This window comes from Podarcis pityusensis, assembly GCF_964106645.2.
Source record: "Podarcis pityusensis genome assembly, chromosome: 1".
Classification (NCBI taxonomy): domain Eukaryota; kingdom Metazoa; phylum Chordata; class Lepidosauria; order Squamata; family Lacertidae; genus Podarcis; species Podarcis pityusensis.
In genome coordinates, this window is record NC_138028.1 from 33,905,572 (window position 1) to 33,925,111 (window position 19,540).

Below are 19,540 nucleotides of genomic sequence, written 5' to 3' on the forward strand. Positions count from 1 at the left end.
GGGCACTTTTACTAGTCATCTGTTGCCACACCCCTTGTTCTTCAGCATTCTCAGTCCTCACTGTACTGTTTTGGCCCTTCAGAGTGTTTGTGTAATTATCTCCACCATCCTCAGGGTTTCCATAAGCACACTCATACTTCCCTCTTGGCTCCATTTCTGTTGACACTCACCATCTGAGTTTGCTATTAAAAGGGAGTGATTATTGCATTTCTTATTGTGGGAAACTACAAAAAAGCAGGGCATTAATTTTTGTCTCACAAAGAAACACTGTATTGTCCAGGTGCGCTATATAGCACCTGGTACTTCTGGAAAGCACTGCAGCCAGGATCCAAAGAACTGCAAGGTTCATGCAAGGCTTTAATGTTGACCCAGTGGAATTTTTAATCCTGTTAATTTTGCTTGAATCAGGCCTTAGTGTTTTTAACTGTTTACAGGAAGAGCCTTTAACAATTACAGCTGGTGTTTTCAGGCATAGATGGATCTACAGAGCTACATGACCAACGTTTTTGTGATCATGCTCTCAATGTAGAATGAAGTCTCTTCTTCACTGCAAACTAATGTTTTGATTATTACAGTAACCAGTTAGTATGCCTATGTTTTTCAGGGACAAAGCCAGAAACTACAGAACTGTGAGCCTGAATTGAATCATCCCACCCAGAGCTCATTCAAAGATTTTCAGTGCCTCTCAATGATTTTTAGTACTGCATGAACCTTCTTCTGAATCAAAACAACGTCTGAGTTCTTGGTTTCCCCTCCAGGCAGCAGAAATACGCCACATATCACAGAAAAGTTCTTTGAAAATGACACCACACACAAGAGATGCAGTCAAAAATGTGGTTCAGGTAGCATCGCAGAACTGAAACAAATCACATGGCAGTGACCTGACCTAGCAACCACTTGTTTATGCAAACTTGAAACATACATAACTTAGCTGAAGTAATTTGCTTCATTTTGTGTTCCCAGTGTACCCCTCAGGTGGCACGCTGGTTTCCTTTTGAGATTAAGATTTTACACGGCTGATTAGACATGCTACCAAGAGCTTCAACATGATTTTCAAGAAAGCCCAGTAATTAAAATCATTGTTCTCTTTTCTGTGGATGAAAATGCTGTAATATTCTACGTTCAAAAATAACTTGTCAGCTGCACAACCTGATTGTGTGCATGTTTCTCCAGAAGCAAGACCCAACAGTTACAGACAAATGAAAACTCTCTTCAGCTATGAACGGTACCTCACAATGCTGGCGGGAAGCTTGGATTTCACATTCATATTTGTTTTTCACTGACTCTAAACAGAGCTCTCTGTAGATACCTACAAAAAAACATTTTTTTTGTTTAAACCTTCTGTGGGAGAGGCAAAATAGGGCCTACAGGCCTCATTTACCCTACCAATGCATTTCCCCATAAGCTGCAACTTACCAAACCCTAAGGAATGGGGCATTTTAAACAGCGGTGAAATCCCAATCGTGCCTGGCCCTCATGAATTCTCCACAAGTGAATTCTAAATTCCCCATCAGTAAAAGGCCCCTTTTCAGTTCAACCCATTCAACCCAAGGACAAGGCTCTATTTACTCCACTGCCCATCCTGTGCCCAGTAAACACACAAAATAATTCCCCTCATGTGCCCTTTTCACATTCCCCCTTCCAAAACACATCAGGGCTGTGACACCGGGAAAACGGGCTAGAAATAAAGCTGCTTGTACTTTCTTTTTCCTAGCTCTGAGTGCGGCCCGTTTGCTCCTCTGCTCCTCTTGATTCTTCAATGTTAAATGTGGTAAAAGCTTGATGAGATATTAACTGCCCACTTTCTATCTTGGACGTGGGCATAGAAGTGCTCCCCGGTTCCCTCATGTATCCAGGCTTTCCTATTGTTTGCTTCCTATGCTAGCGGGAAAAGGGGTGGGAGGAAGAGAGGAGAGCCTAACTCTGCTGTCAGGGAACTGCCATCAGTGCCGGAGGAAGAGAGCAAAATCCAGAGGGATACCAGAGAGCGTCCCGGGATTGGGAGAGGCAGCCCATCTTCTGGGGAAGAGAATCAGCGTAGCACCAGTGGAGAAGGGGGGCAGATGGGGGAAGCGGCGAGGCGGTCCCATGACTCCTTGCCGGGGACCAGCAGGGAGAGTAGGGGTCCTCCGCTGCCTACGCCCTCCTTGCACAGAAGGCTTTCGCGTAGAGAGAGTAGGAGGAGACTAGGCGTCAAAGAGCTTCTTTGCTGGAAGAAGTTTAAGAAACGCCCACTGATGGATTCTGCCAGCAATTGAGACAGCCACGGGTGAGTGGCTGTCTGGACAGAAAAGGTTCACTCAGGCAACCCAACCAGGTGTTTGCACCGGCTTACGCACGAGCAACCCCTAGAACCATTACAGCAATCCGTCAGTCCCTGACGTTGCTTGTGCGCAGCCCCGGAGAGGCAGCACGATGAGCCAAACAGGGCTGGCCGGAGAGACAGAGCAAGAAGCCATGGTGTGAGGTCTGGCCGAGAGGAACCGAGACCTGGAGGCGCATGTCGCTAACCTGTCGGCGCGGCTGGAGGAGAGACAGGCTCAGGATGCACAGGTCAGAGCCACCCCGATAGGGAGGAAGGTCCCGGGGCTGGTACACAAGTTTGGTGGAAAGCCCCAAGACTACAATGCCTTCCGAACGGAAATTCAATACGCTTTGGAATTGCGGAAAAATGACTTTGCGGATGACGGGGAGAGGGTGGCTTACATTGTTGGACATCTGCAGGATGGGGTGCGCGAATGGATCAGGCCCCTAATGGTGACGCAGAATGATGCCTTGAAAGATCTTAAGAAATTCTACCAGGCAATGGACGCGATGTTCTCCAGTGAGGTGGAGCAAAGCGTGACACGGAGGGAGCTGATGGGGTGCAAGCAGGGGAGCCTGTCTGTCAGAAACTACTGGTCGCGTTTTGCGATGTTAGTCCACAAGCTCGGGTGGGATCTGGACTCTGAACCAGTACAAATGTTGTTTGAAGCGGCTTTGGCTCCCGAAGTGAAAGATGAGTTGTCCCGAGCACCCCGCCCGCGGTCGATGGATGACCTCACAAAGACGGTGCTTGCGATCGGTGTACGCCAGGAAGTGCGGGCTCAGGAGAAGCGGGAGATAAGGGCGGAACGTTTCCATGACAACCGCATTCCGGAGATGCCGAGGGAGCCTTCCCAGGCGGCGGAGCCGATGGAAATTGATGGAGCGCACGCGCGAAGTTTCAAACGCTGGTGAAGGTCGGAAAAGGGAGGGGAAGGAGTGGAAAACTACCAAGAAGTGTTTCCTCTGCCAGCGACCGGGACATTTTGCAAAGGTCTGCCCTCAACGAAAAGCCTGGCAAGGCACGATGGGGGCTGCAGGCCACGACGAGAAGGGGGAGGAAGGGCTGGTGCAGGGAAACGACAACGCCTGGCTGCCAACCAGCAGGGGCAGCAGCCAGGACAGCAAACAATAGAAGTGCCCCAGCCCGACCCTCCCAAGGCAGCTATAGCCATAGAGGTGGTGCTAGAACTCCCAAATGGGCACCCCGTCAAAGTGGAGGGGCTGCTAGATTCTGGCAGCTCGTGTAATTTCTTCAGCAGAGACTTCGCTCTAGAGCACCAGGTCCACCTGTCGCCACTAGATTTTCCCTTGCAGGTGACCACCATCGATGGCAGGGAACTCCTGGGAGGGGAAGTGACACACCAGACACCACCAATGCGAATGAGTGTCTCCAGGCACACGGAAACCGTTGCCTTTCACGTGGCTACGCTGGCAGGACCCCCAATAATACTGGGAATGAGCTGGCTGGCAATATATGACCCAGTGGTGTCATGGCATCAGCGGTCGGTCACCTTTGGGTCAGCTTACTGCTTAGAACACTGTCTGGGAGGGAAGGAACCAAGAATGACTGTGGCCAGGGTGGCTGGGGTGACCCTGGAGCAAAAAAGGGAGGTGCCACCACAATATGCTGATTTGAAGGAGGTCTTCAGCGAGAGGGAGGTAGACAGACTGCCGCCCCCACAGGCCATTTGACTGCCAACTTGCTTCCAGGGGCTCAGTTACCGGTGGGTAAGCTGTATGCCATGTCCGACTGGGAGATGCAGGAGTTGCGGCAGTTTATTGACCAGAACCTGAAGAGAGGTTTCATAAGGGAATCAAAGGCGGTGGGGGGCAGTCCAGTCTTCTTTGTGGACAAAAAAGAGACTAATCAGCCCAGATTAGTCGTGGATTACAGGGCCCTAAACCTGGTGTCAGAACCCGTGACTTTCCCAATGCCCAAGATTGACGATATTTTGACACGTGTGAGGCAGGGGAAGATTTTTACCAAGCTGGACCTCAGGGGAGCATACAATCTGATTAGGATAAGGGAGGGGGACGAATGGAAAACGACCATGTTCACCCCCCTGGGGGCTTTTGAGTACTTAGTCATGCCATTTGGATTACAATCGGGGTCCGCCTGCTTTCAAGCCTTCATGCACCATGTGTTGGGGCCCCTGCTGTACAAGAATTGCGTAGCCTTTTTGGATGACGTCTTAATCTATTCGGACAATGAAAAGCAACACGTCAGAGACGTCAGGGAGGTGCTACAGAGATTGAAGAAGCATCAGTTGTGGGTCAAGCTGGAAAAATGCCAATTCCACGCCAGGGAGGTCGAGTTCCTGGGGTACAGGTTGTCAGACAAAGGACTAGCCATGGATCCGGGCAAAGTGAAGGCAGTGCTGGAATGGAAAGTCCCCCGAAACAGAAAGGATGTGCAGAGGTTCCTAGGCTTCAGCAACTTCTACAGGAAGTTCGTAAAGAACTTCGCTCACTTGACAGTGCCCATAACGGATTGTCTTAGTAGCAAAAAGAAGTTCGCGTGGACAGAGGATGCACAGCAATCCTTTGAAAAACTGAAGAAGGCGTTCGCCTCGGAAGAGCAGCTCCTGCACGTGGATCCGGAGAAGCCCATGAGACTGGAGACGGATGCATCCGACCGCGAGATTGGAGCGGTCCTTTTGCAGCCCGGGGCCAAGCAGAACTGGAAGCCGTGTGCCTTTTTCTCTAGGAAGCTGAGCAAGTCGGAGCAAAACTACACGGTGTATGACCGAGAACTGCTTGCGATCTATGCGGCATTTCGGCAATGGAGACATCTATTGATAGGGGCGCGGCACAAGATCCAGGTCCGAACTGACCACAAGAACTTGGAATACTGGCGGACCGCGCGAGTGCTCAACCAGAGACAGATCAGATGGTCCCAGGAGTTCGCCAAGTTTTTCTTCGAGATACGATACGTGCCGGGAGGGGAAAACGTAAGGGCAGATGCTCTCTCCCGGAAACCGGAGTACATGGAAGGAGAGGGGCCACCAGAGACCAGGCACGTGTTCCCCGAGGACCGGTGTGTGTGTGGGGGAGCGTTGGTTGGGAAACGAGAACTGGCAGGGCTCACCAGAGACGATGAGTTTGCTCAGACAAAGATCAGGGAACTCAGGGACGGAAAGGAAGTCAATGGAGGGTTTGAGGAAAAGGAAGGGCTACTGTACTATAAGGGGGTGCTGTATGTACCAGGGGAGACTTTGAGGGGGAAGGTACTTAAACAACTCCATGACAACCCAACAGCTGGGCACTTTGGACAGCATAAGACCATGCTACTTGTCACCAGGCAGTTCTGGTGGCCAAAGGTGAGGGAAGACGTAAGAGAATATGTACAAGGGTGCGACCGATGCCAGAGGGCAAAGGGGGAAAGGGCTGCCCCCGCGGGGCTACTGGAACCCTTACCTACACCGGAAAGGCCCTGGGAGGTGGTGTCCATTGATTTTATGACAGATCTGCCCAAGTCAAGGGGAAAGACAGCGGTCGTGGTAGTGGTCGATCTACTGACTAAAATGTGCCATTTCGTAGCTTGCTCGCATGCAGCAACGGCAGAGGAGACAGCCAGGCTGTTTGTGGATCACATTTTTAGACTGCATGGGGCTCCATTGAGGGTAATCTCGGATCGCGGGAAACAATTTACTTCCCGGTTCTGGCGGAGACTCATGAGCTTGCTACAGGTCGAGGTGAGTTTCTCGACGGTGAGGCACCCAGAAACCAACGGGCAAGCCGAAAGAGCGAATGGTATACTCCAGCAGTACCTACGCTGTTATGTCAGCGAGAGACAGAACGATTGGGTAGAGAAATTAGCTTTGGCTGAATTTGCGTACAATTACGCTGAACATGTGTCCACAGGAATAAGCCCTTTCATGGCCAATTACGGGTGTCACCCCAGGCCCTTCCCGGGGCGGGGGGAGGAAGGATGGAGTGTACCTGCGGCTGAGCAATTGGTGGAGGAAATGGAGGCCTTACACCAGCAACTCAGGCTGAACTTGGAGCGGGCCAAGGAAGTTTACAAGAGGCAGGCGGACAGGCACCGTCGGGAGGGGGAGGCCATACGGGTGGGGGACCGGGTGTGGTTGTCATCCCAAGGGTTGCCCCTAAAGGGAGGGTGCAAGAAGTTGCAGCCTAGGCGGCTGGGGCCTTTTGAGGTAATACAGCAGGTTAACCCCATGGCATTTAAACTCAAGTTGCCTGACAGCATGAAGATACATCCGGTGTTCCATAGGTCCCTACTTTCACCTTACAGGGAGGGGCGGGAATTCCCGGGACGGGAGGGAGGGGTTACCACCCACCCGCGGGTAGAGGAGAGGGAACACTGTAACGAAGCCACGGAAATACTTGATTCAAGGTGGCGAGGTCGCCAGGTAGAGTACTTGGTAGCCTGGGAGGGGGAACCTAGGTCTGAAAACACTTGGGTCCCTGCTGAATCAATCACTGACTGGTATCTGGTGGAAGAATTCCACGGTTTGTTCCCGGATAAGCCCAAACCATTAGCTAGATTCTGGGAGGAAGAATTTGGACCCACAGACGACAAAGGGGACTTTGTGGATTTTCCTGCCTCCGAAGAGGAGGGAGGGGAGGTGTCTGAGGGAGAAGGATCAGACTGGGAGGTGCAACCAGCGGGAAGAAGTCCGAGCGGATGGGAGGCTGGTTTTGAATCCTCAGAAGATGATGACAGTTCCTTCAGGGGATTCCCCGCATCGTCGACCGAGGAGAGAGAGGAGGTTGTACCGGAAAATCGCGCCAGGGGTGGGGTGGGGGGTCCTGAGGAGGAGGTGGATGTCAGGGAACTGCCATCAGTGCCGGAGGAAGAGAGCAAAATCCAGAGGGATTCCAGAGAGCGTCCCAGGATTGGGAGATGCAGCCCATCTTCTGGGGAAGAGAATCAGTGTAGCACCAGTGGAGAAGGGGGGCAGATGGGGGAAGCGGCGAGGCGGTCCCATGACTCCTTGCCGGGGACCAGCAGGGAGAGTAGGGGTCCTCCGCTGCCTACGTCCTCCTTGCGCAGAAGGCTTTCGCGTAGAGAGAGTAGGAGGAGACTAGGCGTCAAAGAGCTTCTTTGCTGGAAGAAGTTTAAGAAACGCCCACTGACGGATTCTGCCAGCGATTGAGACAGCCACGGGTGAGTGGCTGTCCGGACAGAAAAGGTTCACTCAGGCAACCCAGCCAGGTGTTTGCACCGGTTTACGCACGAGCAACCCCTAGAACCATTACATCTGCCTTGCTAAAAACCCAGTAAATAAGAGAATGCCTTGGAGGCCAAGCAGATGAGATGAGAGTTTGATTTCATCTACTCTGGGTATTCTTATACGATGCCCTCCTTGAATCTTTCACCAATGAAGACAGAAGTGCCGAAGAGCACGGTGTAGTAAAAAAGGAGCAGATTTAAATGTTTTTGTTGGTATTTTACTGCTACTAACAAGAAGTACCTAGCTGAGTCAAAAACAACCCCTTTGCACACTTACCTGCCACTTTTGTTCGGATTTGCATGTTTTCTTGCAGAGCTGCCAGCGGTTCCAAGTACTCTGGTGCCTTTCCCGCAATGACCTCCTGCAGTTTTGCATCCACTTGGCTTAATCTCTCTTTGTAAAGTCTTTAAAAATGCAGATGAAAGATGGAGTGCATTGCATTAAAGTAGTGTAGAGCATACTGTATATTAACATTACTAAGAATACATTTTCCACAGACACCAATGGCCAGAACCTAGAAAACCCATTGAACCTGCCAACCTTGCAGAAATTAAGAGGACTTAAAAAAAAAATTAACTGTACAGAAAAATTATCACTTACACAATGCTTATACAGTGCTGGATCTTTACATTATGCTTCCTGATTTTAGCCTGCACAGATGAAGATCAGACATCCATTTAAGACTGTCTCCTAGTACCCAACACATACATACAGCTATATGAATTGGAACTCTTTGCTAACTAGATATTTACAGTATTTATTCCAAGTCTTAGTCTGGGAAACATGCAGAACAGAACCCTCACTTTTTTTAAAAAAATGACCAATCCTTTATTGCTATTTTTTAAAATGTTGAAATGCATATCCTGCTCTCAGGGCAGCTAACAATATTAATAACTCAGTAAAAACAGCACAGCAGCTGTAGATAAAACACAATGAAGTAATTTTTCTTTAATGAGGTTGGACTAAGGACTTATTATGGCTTAAACTGGTTTAGCACAAGTGAGTGTTGTTTCACAGTAACTGAATGTTTCAAGAGTCCTCACTACGGTGCTACCAAATACTTCCATTTCAGCAACCCAAAGAATTTCACACTCTGCACCAGAAAGTAAAACCATGTTTCCTGATTTGCAGTTTACAGGGCAGCCGTGCACCTAGAGCTGCCACATTCAAATACAAAACAGGACCGGTCTGGCCTTTATTTGAAGCAGAATGTGCAGGAGAGTGAAGTGAAGCATGCACACACTTTCACCTTGTAGCATCCATTGCTACCTAGAGTTTTGTTACTGCCCATATCACTTCCAGAGTTGGAGTCAAGCCTGGTAAAAACCGCTTAAAGTGCAGTGGATTGTAGCTATGTAAGGCGAGGGGTGGGGAAGTTGGTTCACTTCTACTGCATGATCCTTGTACCTTGGTTCTCGAATGCCTTGCAACTCGAATGTTTGGGATCCCGAACACCGCAAACCTGGAAGTGAGTGTTCCAGTTTGCAAACGTTCTTTGGAACCTGAACTTCCGACACGGCTTATGCAGCTTCTGACTGAGTGCAGGAAGCTCCTGCAGCTAATCAGAAGCCGCACCTTGGTTTTCAAACATTTTCAGAAGTCGAACGGATTCTGTTAGAGAACCAAGGTACGACTGCATAGAGAAGACCCCATTTCCCCACTTTCTGCTTGAATGGGAGGAGGCATGGGCATAAAATGCAGGTGGCTATGCCATCACAATTAGGATGGCCTTTTAGAATGTCCCACCCTAGCAGAGGGCAAAAGTTGCTTCTCCCTTTGCATATAAAGTCTAGGAAGACAAGGGTGAATTCTTCCATTTCAGATGTACAGCAATATAAAATTCCATGGTAACTACATTGGAAATCTCTACGCATCATTGTATTGATTATCTGTCCCTCACAAGGAGGTCCCATGACAGATCACAACCATGTAAAATACAATAAATATCTAGAAACTTCCCAAAATTTCACCAGCATACATTAATCTTTCAGCATAAACAATCATAACGTTGCTCCACAAACCTTTGGATCAGGGATAGGCAGACTTCAGGCTTGGAGAAGGTCTGTAGTCCATTAGCAGAACATACAGTGGTACCTCGGGTTAAGTACTTAATTCATTCCGGAGGTCCGTACTTAACCTGAAACTGTTCTTAACCTGAAGCACCACTTTAGCTAATGGGGCCTCCTGCTGCCGCTGCGCTGCCGGAGCCCAATTTCTGTTCTTATCCTGAAGCAAAGTTCTTAACCTGAAGCACTATTTCTGGCTTAGTGGAGTGTGTAACCTGAAGCGTATGTAACCTGAAGCGTATGTAACCCGAGGTACCACTGTATGCTTTGCATGCAAAAGACAATCAGTTCAATCCCTGGCAATTCCAGATTGGGCTTGGAAAGACCCTCATTTGAAACCTTGAGGTGCCACATCCAGCCAGTGCAGACAGAGGCAGATGTTTTGATGGTCTCTCCACATACAGCAGCTTCCAGTGCTCCACCTACCTTTTAGTTTTACTACAAAGCCATAATCCATCAACTAGAGACAGGTGCAGAATGGCAGCAGGGGTGGGGAAATACATACTGAGAATTAAGGAAGAGGTCTCAGCCCAGGGATTTGTTTTGATAGCACATCTGAGCTCACAATTCTTTTACCCATAAAGCCTACTCATGCCTTCTCCCAAGCATCCTACACTTCAGCAATCTAATTAAGGAAAAAAGCCTTTCCATTGTAGCTACTGTCACATAATCCCATCAGAGAACCCTGTGAATCTACTGCAATTCACCCAAATTTGTACCAGTAGATCCCAATATATTTTATGCCTTCCCTTGCTTTACCAAATAAAAAGCTAACCCAGGATGGTGAGAGGACTAGAATCCAAAGCAAATTCAAATCTGTACAGTAGTTTACTTACTGGTCTTTGAGGTCTGTAAATTGTTTTTCAAGATTGGACATCTCATCCAAACACTCCATTCTTCTTCTTTCACAGTCCTCATCGTCCATTTCTGAGAACAGAATTATTCACTTTAAAAATACACAACAGCAACTGGTTTTCCTCCAGTCTATTTTATAGAATTTATACTCAAACAGTTCATTAAAAAAACACACAAAAAGTTAATATTCCAAAGGATGAAGTTTTAAGAGGAATTAATGCTTGGCCATCTTTATTTTTTTCCTGCTGCACAATTCATCTTGGAATATAACCAAACTGGATCATCCATCACTAGTTCAGACTCACTTGAGCGGGCATGTGAAATTGAGATTTATTTATTTTTTGCCCCAACATGCATCCCTTTACACCTGTTTACACTGAATTGCACGTCATTCTACAGCTCATTCACTGACTTTGGATTTGGAAAGGTCCTTTTGGAGCTCTTCACTATACGGCAAGTACTCTTGCAGTATCACCAGGAGATGTGGTACTGGTTTTATATCAAGGCAATTTAAACTCATCTCATTTAATATTAATGTGTTTCATGAACGTGTGGATGGCATGCACTGCAGAATTAGAAATAAGGGGGGGGGGGGAATCTGATGCATTCTCTGTCTACATGTTAGGATGCTAATCAAGATCATCTTCTTGAAAGCTAAATATATGGACCCAAGGACTGGTAGTTACTGGGTAATGGTTTTTCCACAAGATGGAAAGTAAATGTCCATGACAGGAAAGAGCCTATTCTATTGTGGCACCCTATTTCTGAAATTTGCTCCTGTGAAAGTTGCACCTGACACAACCCTTATTCTCTTTTTCTTATCAGGTATACCCCTTTTTATTTGCTCAGGTCTTTTAAGTTTCTAAGGTTTTATACTAACATTTTATTTTGATTTATTGTTCTGTGCTTTATTACGGAGGCCTAAATCAGATAGAAAATCTAATAACAGATTTATGACTTTCTGTACTTCAATTATTTCAGGGGAATACACAACACTTACTTGAAAAATCAGAGAAGTGATACTTCCTAATTTAAGCAGCAGCTTTAAGCATTACAGCTGCTTCATAAAAGTGCACATATTTTAATAATCCTCTTAACTGCATCCCAACCTATCAGTGTTATTTCCATATTGCACATGGAAGGCTAAGGCTATGATGTCTTTGGACAGTGAGAGTACATTGAGGAAGTGAACTAGAGACAACCTCCTGTTGACATGTTGCTCCTTTTGACACCACAGTGCACCGGCTCTTTTGGAATATTTTACAATAACAATCCTCCAGGATTTTGTTTATGAGTTTGCAGAGTCAATTCTGGGCTGACAAACAATGACCAACAGCAGTATAAATTATAGCATGAGAAAGTCTGTTGTGTACTAACTGGTACAGATACATTCCTAAGAATCAATGCATGTCTGTCAACAGTTATCTGTTGACATTATTCTTGGGATGAGAAAAATGAACAAAAGCTTAACCGTTTGTCCAATTCAAAAGCAAGATACTAGCAGGTGGCGCTGTGGTCTAAACCAGAGCATCTTGGGCTTGCCAATCAGAAGGTTGGCGGTTCGAATCCCCGCGACGGGGTGAGCTCTTGTTGCTCGGTCCCCGCTCCTGCCAACCTAGCACTTTGAAAGGATGCCAGTGCAAGTAGATAAATAGGTACTGCTGTGGCAGGAAGGTAAATGGCGTTTCCATGTGCTCTGGTTTCCAACAAAGTGTTCCGTTGCACCAGAAGCGGTTTAGTCATGCTGGCCATATGACCCGGAAAGCTATCTGTGGACAAACGCCGGCTCCCTCGGCCTGAAAGCGAGATGAGCGCCACAACCGCATAGTTGTCTTTGACTAGACTTAACTGTCCAGGGGTCCTTTACTTTTACCTATACCAGCAATGAATAAAATCTGTGCCAAGAATCTCCTCGTGATTTCTGAAATGAAGCTTACCTCTGCCACCATGCTACTTGTTTGTCAATTCAAAAACATATTTGGTGCTTCCAGAAGTCCCATCCAATCAAAAAACAATTGGGGGGGGGGGAGAACAGCACATACTAGTTGGGATTTATTTACCACACTCCACTGAAAGCACAAGTGACAAAAGAGCTCCGTGAAATATTGAAGAGGCCTAAAAAGAATGGCTTTGGACATGAGACTTCCCCCACCCCAGACAGAAACCCAGGTTAGAATTTGCTCATCCAAGTAAGTAGCTTAAGTGCTTGACACTTCAACATATTACGAGTCTGAAATGTGAAGGTTTGATCAACGGGTTGCAACCTATAGCACTGCACTGCAAATAGCACAGGCAAACAGGCTTTCTGGTGTACCGAGGCACCAAGGAGCAAGGAGCTGCATGTAGTCTGCAGGGCACATTAGTGTGTTGGACTAGGACCTGGGAGACCAGGGTTCAAATTTCCACATAGCATGAAGTTTACTGAGTAACCTTGGGCCAGTCGCTGTCTCTCGGCCTAACCTACCTCACAGGATTGTTGTGAGGATAATATGGAGAGGTGGCGAACCTCCTTGAGCTCCTTGGTGGTGTATAAATGCATTTTCCTCAACATGTGGCGTACTTGCCCCAAAAGTCTGGCTGCCAATTATTTAGTGCTTTTCTAGGTAGGCTTGCTACCTAAATCCACTGGATCCACTCTGTGTGGTTCAGAAGAAACTTGGCATAATCCCCGCTGGGTTGCTGTTGTTTTTTACTGATACTATACAATACGTCTTCAAAAAGTGAGGATGAATCCTAGCCACTATTAAAATAGTGAACAGCACTGGGGAGTTGTCTGACGGAAAGTCTCCTGGGAAACATAGTTCCCTTTTTCCTAGGGTTTGCCCCCCCCCCCAATATTTGGATTCCAAGTTAGAAAGATTAATACTGCAAAGTCAAATATTTTGAAGTGTGAAATCCTCATGTCAGAACATAAAAAGAGCCCTGCTGGATCAGGCCAAGGGCCCATCTAATCCAGCATCCTGTTGTCACAGGGGCCAACCAAATGCCTCTGGGAAGCCTGCAAGCCTAGACCTGAATGCAACTGCCAAACTACAGGATAAGGAGATTGTGCTGTGCCACCACTTCATCCAGCCTCTTTCTTGCACACTGCACAGTGTTAACACTCGGCTTACTCCAGCAAGAAATCCTGATTCACATTCAGTTTATTTTAAAAGCTTAATGCAACTTCTATTTTGTAGGGATGATCGCTGGGTGCGGAGCACACTCCCCACCCGCAGGCAGCCTCAGCTGCCTGCACGCGTGACCTTGGGGTGCGGAGCACACTCCCCCTCACAGATAAAGCCACAGCTGTCTTAACATCTTGCCCTCTGTCTAACCTTTTGTGGTCTCAGTAGTCTGCGGTGTCCTGTCTGTAACCTTTGTCTCTTTCGCCATACATTGTGCAAGGGGAAAATGACGCGGTGGAAACAGGTGCCAAAATAACTTTGTACCACCCCACTATCTCGGGACCGGAAGATGTGTAAAGGTCACAGCCCAAAATGTATCTGCCTGGGTTTGCATATTGTGTCAATAAAAGGAGCCTCCACAGAGCTGGCTGGCAGCTTGCTTGCAGCTCACCTGCATTATCAACTCCTGCCTCATGTCCTTCACTTCACTATTTGAGTTTAAAATAATGTACGCATATAGTACTGTTTCAGAAAGAGTTTTTCCCCTTAAAAATACCTAGAGGTTCTTACCGTAATACTGTGTTTTCGAACCTGACCAAGACTGAACTCACAAGATCAGTTGGTTTACAGAATGCATGTTACCCTTAAATTTTTTTTTAAGTATTTGAAAGAAGACGGACGAGCACAAGGTTTAGTGTTTTAATGCTCCATATATTGGAGGGGGTTGGTGAGAGAAAAGAGCAAAAAAGCCTGTCCTCTTTGTAATAAAGCATATTACATGTTCACAGGCAAATGCTCTCATTTTATGACTTTAACTGATGTTTAGCTTTTCTTTGTTGATTTACTTGTACACCACTTCAAGACAATTCTAATTAAGTGGCACATAAATTGGTGAAATAAATAAAATAAATTATATTTTTTCTGGGTTCCAGACAGATTTCCATGGGTCATGAGCCTAGAGTAGAGCTACTAGCACATGGCCACTACTGGCTCAAGAGCAGTTTATCCAAGAGAGGTGTCTGGCCACAGAAACTAAACAACTGTTTGGTAACAACAGTTAATAAAAATAAATGCATCTGATAAAGTGGACTCTGGTCCATGAGAGCTTATGCCTTAATAAATTTACTGTTGTTTTTAAGATGCTACAAGACTATTGGTTTTGCTGCAACTGATGAAAACGTCTGCCTCTCTGAAAATGCCTAGGCAGATCTCCAGTTCTGCCAGGATAGTGTTCATCAAACACCATTTTTATGGTTGGCTTAATTGCTCTGCCAAGCAATTCACTCCTCAAATGAAGGGAAAGAAACTTACTTCCTCTGTTGCTTTTGTAATGTTGGGATAAGTGTTGGAGGATGTGCACATAAAATGGAGAAAATGCACTATTAGTATAGTTCAGTGAAGAAAAGAAATGAGGGTAGGTAAGAGATTTTTATGGCACTATAACAGCTATGCCAAGAATGAAAAGGAGAAACAAGTGCTTTTGAGACACTTTGCAAATCTCTCCTCCAAGACTTGTGAGGGGCATAATTTTGTGAGCCATGCTAAAATAATTGCAACTCTGTCTTGCACTCAGATTCCTGGTATAGCAACTGTACCTGCGCTGTAGAGAGTTTCATTCTCACTTTCTATGCCTTCTTTTGCAGCATTCCCTTCCCATGCTTCTCTCCAAATACTGTTTGCAAAAATGTAAAGAATTTTATCTTCTCCCATTCCCTTCAAGTCCCCCCCCCAAAAAATTCAATCTCAATCTAGCCAGTCAGATCAAACTACTTTGTGCTTCCTTCCCAGGGACCTTAGTTATTCATAGAATTCCCTTGTGTTCTCTATGACTCTACAGATGTTGGAGAGCTCCAGCTGTACCTCTTCACTGAAACTCATTGTATGCCGAACTGTGTGTGTGCATGCGTAGACAATCCATATTCCCAGATTTTAGTGTGCAAATAATTATAGCTACAGGTTGAGATGCTCTCACTTCAGTTTCCCTCTCTCCTCCAGTCTGTCCTACACGCACAATGTAGGAAACCTGCATCGGAGAATATACATACATGCCATTTCCCTTTAAAGATTAGGTACAGCAGATCTGTGCTAGGTCTGGCTTGAGTTTGGCTCTTCTCTGTATGCTTGCCTGTTGTAACACAGGAAGCAGTAAAAATATGATCTTGATTTCCCTGACCTGGGAGTAAGACCTTAAACTCAAAAGGAGCCAATTCTAAGTAGGCAGAAATAGAATCAAACTGTATAAATGGAGAGGATGCCTGAATGCATTAAGATTTTTCTCTACTTTCTTCATCAGTCTGCCCACACATCTGAGACCAGACACTCCATTCTGTTTTTCCCTTCCATTACTCTGAATTAATTCTCACCATATATGTTTGTCCAGTCATTTCCTTGCCTCTGCCTAGCCTCATATGCCTCTTCCCTTCCCCTTCTCTTATCAGTGTTATCCATCTCCTCCCTCTATCTATCTATCTATCTATCTATCAATAAATAGCCTCCTTCTTGGAAGCTAATATATCTTAATCTACTCTGGAGCCATCTCCTCACTCATCCATCCAGCCTGCATCTTTTTACTTTTAATCAGGGTTGCAACATGAAAGGGGGGGGGGGAGGACAAGTATGTGTGGGTGGATGTGGGTGTGTAGTGGCTTGCCAAATGCAAGAGAGGACAGGTGGCTCCCGCAACTTTATTGGTTTACAGAAGGGGGGGGAGAGAGAGAGAGAGAAGGCATCCCTGCTGAACACAACTAGCGTGCAGGAGCCCTGGTGGTGTTTTTTTTTGGGGGGGGGGGTTGCCTCCGGAAGGCGCGGACAAGCAAGAGGGATGCTACGCAGGTCTGCTCGGAAAGGATCTCCACTGAGTTCCACGGGCCCTACTCCCCTGCCAGCATGCACGGGGTTTTGCAGCCCTGGACGAAAGCAAGCATCTTGCCTGCCTATTGTTACCCCGGGCGACGCCTAGGGCGAGCTGCCCTGCCCTCCGCCCCACAGCCAAGGGGGTGCATGGGGGAAGCACCGGGCGGGAGAAGGGGGCGGGGCGGACGGGGAGAGGGGGCGGGGCCGAGTCCTCCTTTTCCCACCCCCCGGCCCAGCCCGAGCGGGCAGGAGAGAGGGCGCCCCGCTGCCTCGCCGGCTTCACCTGAGCTGTCACCCTCCTCGGACACGGACGAGCTCTCGGACTCCTCCTCCTCGGAGCTGCTGCCCTCGTTCTCCCCGTAGTCCACCTCCATCTCGTCGTGGTTGTTCTCCTTCTTCTCCCGCGAGTGGACCGGCATCGCGCCGCCCAGCCCAGCCCAGCCCAGCCCGCAGGCGCTCGGCGTCGCTGGCTCCTAGGGACCGGGGGACAACAGCCCTCCCTGGCCGCCCGCCCGCCTGCCTCCCCAACGCGCCGAAGCTCCGCCTCAGAGAAACCCCGCCATCCACCTTAGCCCCGCACAGCCTCACGCTCCGCTCCGCCGCTCATTGGCCGACGACCCGCCGACGGGCGTGGCGCGCGGGTGGGCGGCGGGGCGGGCGTCGGAGCCGGAGCGGCGCGTGGCGGAGCTTCGCTGCGGCGCGGAGGATCTCGGGACATGTAGTTTCTCGGAAGGAAGGCTGCACTCCACCTAACCGCCTGCCCGCCCACCCACCCGCCCACCCCTCAGTAGGCGGTGGAAGGCGCGCCGAAGTGGAAATGTTTCCCAGGGTTGCAGGCGGCCTGCCAAAAGAGCCGCAACAAATGATGAAGATGGTGGAAAGATTTATGAAAGGGTTTATTGAGGAGTCAGACCCGTAAAACCGTACACGGAGGCAGCAGCAGCAGGCACGGGGAATTTGTGGGCGCCCAGATGCTGCCCGGACTACAGCTCCCACTATCCTTGGCCATTGGCCATGCTTGCTGGGGCTGATGGGAGTTGGAGTCCCAACAACATCTGGAGGGCCTCAGAGTCCTCGCCGCTGTTGCGCAGGATGGCACTCTTTTAGAATGTAAGAAAGGTTCTTTTGCTGGATCGGACTAAGGGTCCCTTTTAGAGCGAGAGCCAGCCTGGTTTAGGGATCGGAGTTACATGGCTTCAAATTCCCACTTCGCTACCCTATCACTCAGTCTAAACTACTTTGCTTCCAAGGATAAAATGAGCTGGGGAGAACTACTGTGCTGAATTTTTTTATAAAGGCATTGCAAGATGGGGTGCTTGATTTTCAATCCACTCTGAAGACGAACTGTGAAATAAACATGGAGTTTGCCTTCATTGTTGTTGCATAATCTTTGATGCTTCAGCTGATCAGTCCGCTACATTTGCAAGTCTATTTTCACCTGTTCAATTGCTATATGTGACGTTAGGCTATCATGCCAAAAATTTACTTTCACTGAGGTCACATTCACATCATACATTTAAAGCACCTTTATAGCGCTTTTCACAGCAGTGGTTTTTTTCTGGGGGTACTCAAGGGTATGCAGTACCAGCACTTTTTTTAAAGGAGAAAAGCACTGGTTTAAAGTGTGGCACTTCCTGTAACAAATGGTGAGTACAGGCACCATTTTTCTAGAAGAAAAGCACTGTTTAACAGACATAGCTTCCCCCAAAGTATCTTGTGAACTAAACTTTACCCATCACAGCTAGAATTCTCAGAACCCTTATCAATTCCCAAGATGCTCTGGGGGGAAGCAATGTTCTTAAAACGTTCTTTAAATGTATGGTATGAATGTGACCCTAATCTCATTTGCCATTTTGTTGTCTGTTGTTTGAAGAAACCCTTTTGGTCGCACTAGAGAGCCTTGTTTGGAAACAGTTCTTAGCTTCAGAGACCAGCATAGTTCCCATGGGGTCCAAATGGAAGAGGACCTCCTGCCACAAAAAGTTTTGTGCCAAATGAGTGATAGCAATGAGTGAAAGCAGTGTTTGGGAAGGAGCCGATGTCTGAAAAGCAATTCATGATTCAGCCAACCTTCACTAGTCAACAATTTAAGGATTTATCTTCCTCCTAATTTTGTTCTGCAGCAACTGTGTAGCGCCTTCTCATCCACGAATTTCTGGGCTCAGATGTCGTAGAACAATAAAGAACCCCACCATGTCCCCACCCTGCTAATGTGTTCATAGAAGCTCAGAGAGCAATAGCAAGCACATGACAGGCCAGCTTATTTTATAGCTATCCCCAAAATAGTGGCAAGTAAAATGAAAGTTAGAATCATTAAGTTTGTAATGGCATCTTGAAACAGTAGAGGCAAAAGGTGAGTCCTCCTGTGGATTGAAAACTGGCTAAACAAAAGGAAGCAAGGTCAAGACAATATATTTTTCACAAAAACAGGCAGTAGGGTCTGCACTTGAACTGTACCATTTAATTTATATATGATAGTGAATCAAGGGTGAGTGACAAGATTGCCAAAGTTGTAAATGATTCCAAATTAATCAGAATAATGAAAACTCTTCAAATAATGAGACTCTTCAAATGCTCCAGAAAGCCAATTTTAGTGACAAACATATTTTTGTTAATAAACAATTTCATACTTAACTGTAAGATATTAATTATAGTCTTTTGTCTCAATCTTTAAAGCTGCCTTTATGTACGATGAAATAGTTATTGTGTGATATGCTTTCTTGAACATTTTTTACTTGTTTCTATTTCAACATGTCATTTGATTGCAAGCTAATCTAAAAGTACATGCTGCAAACAATCTGGAATGTGTGCACAGATGAGAAAGGGTCTGGAAACCAAGCCTTGTGAGGACTGGTGGAGGGAACTGGGTATGTTTAGACTGGTAAAGGGGAGACTGAGAGGATATATGAAAGCTACTTTCAAATATCTCAAGGGTTTCCACATGGAGGATGGAGCAAGCTTGTTTTCTCCAGGCTAGTACCTGAAGCAATAGAAAGGAGATTCCAACTAAACATCACGAAGAACTATCTGACAGTAAGCTGCTTGACAGTGGAACAGACTCCGTTGGGAGGCTGTGGACTCTCCTTCATTGGAGGTTTTTAAGCAGAGGTTGGATGGCCACCTGCCATGTATAGCTAGTTGAGAATCCTGC

General features: G+C 47.2%; 1 protein-coding gene across 1 annotated transcript in view; it reads right to left on the reverse strand.

Annotated features, from left to right (window-relative positions):
- Nucleotides 1-17,000, reverse strand: part of BRMS1L (BRMS1 like transcriptional repressor) — a 34,435-nt gene extending 17,435 nt beyond the window's left edge. The window contains exons 1-4 of the mRNA XM_080979154.1: nt 16,673-17,000; nt 10,411-10,501; nt 7,785-7,912; nt 1,230-1,309 (exon numbers count right to left, since the gene is read on the reverse strand). Coding sequence (XP_080835280.1) covers nt 1,230-1,309; nt 7,785-7,912; nt 10,411-10,501; nt 16,673-16,808 — 435 coding nt within the window. The 5' untranslated portion in view covers nt 16,809-17,000. The remainder of the gene's footprint in view (nt 1-1,229; nt 1,310-7,784; nt 7,913-10,410; nt 10,502-16,672) is intronic.
- Nucleotides 17,001-19,540: the final 2,540 nt, after the last annotated feature.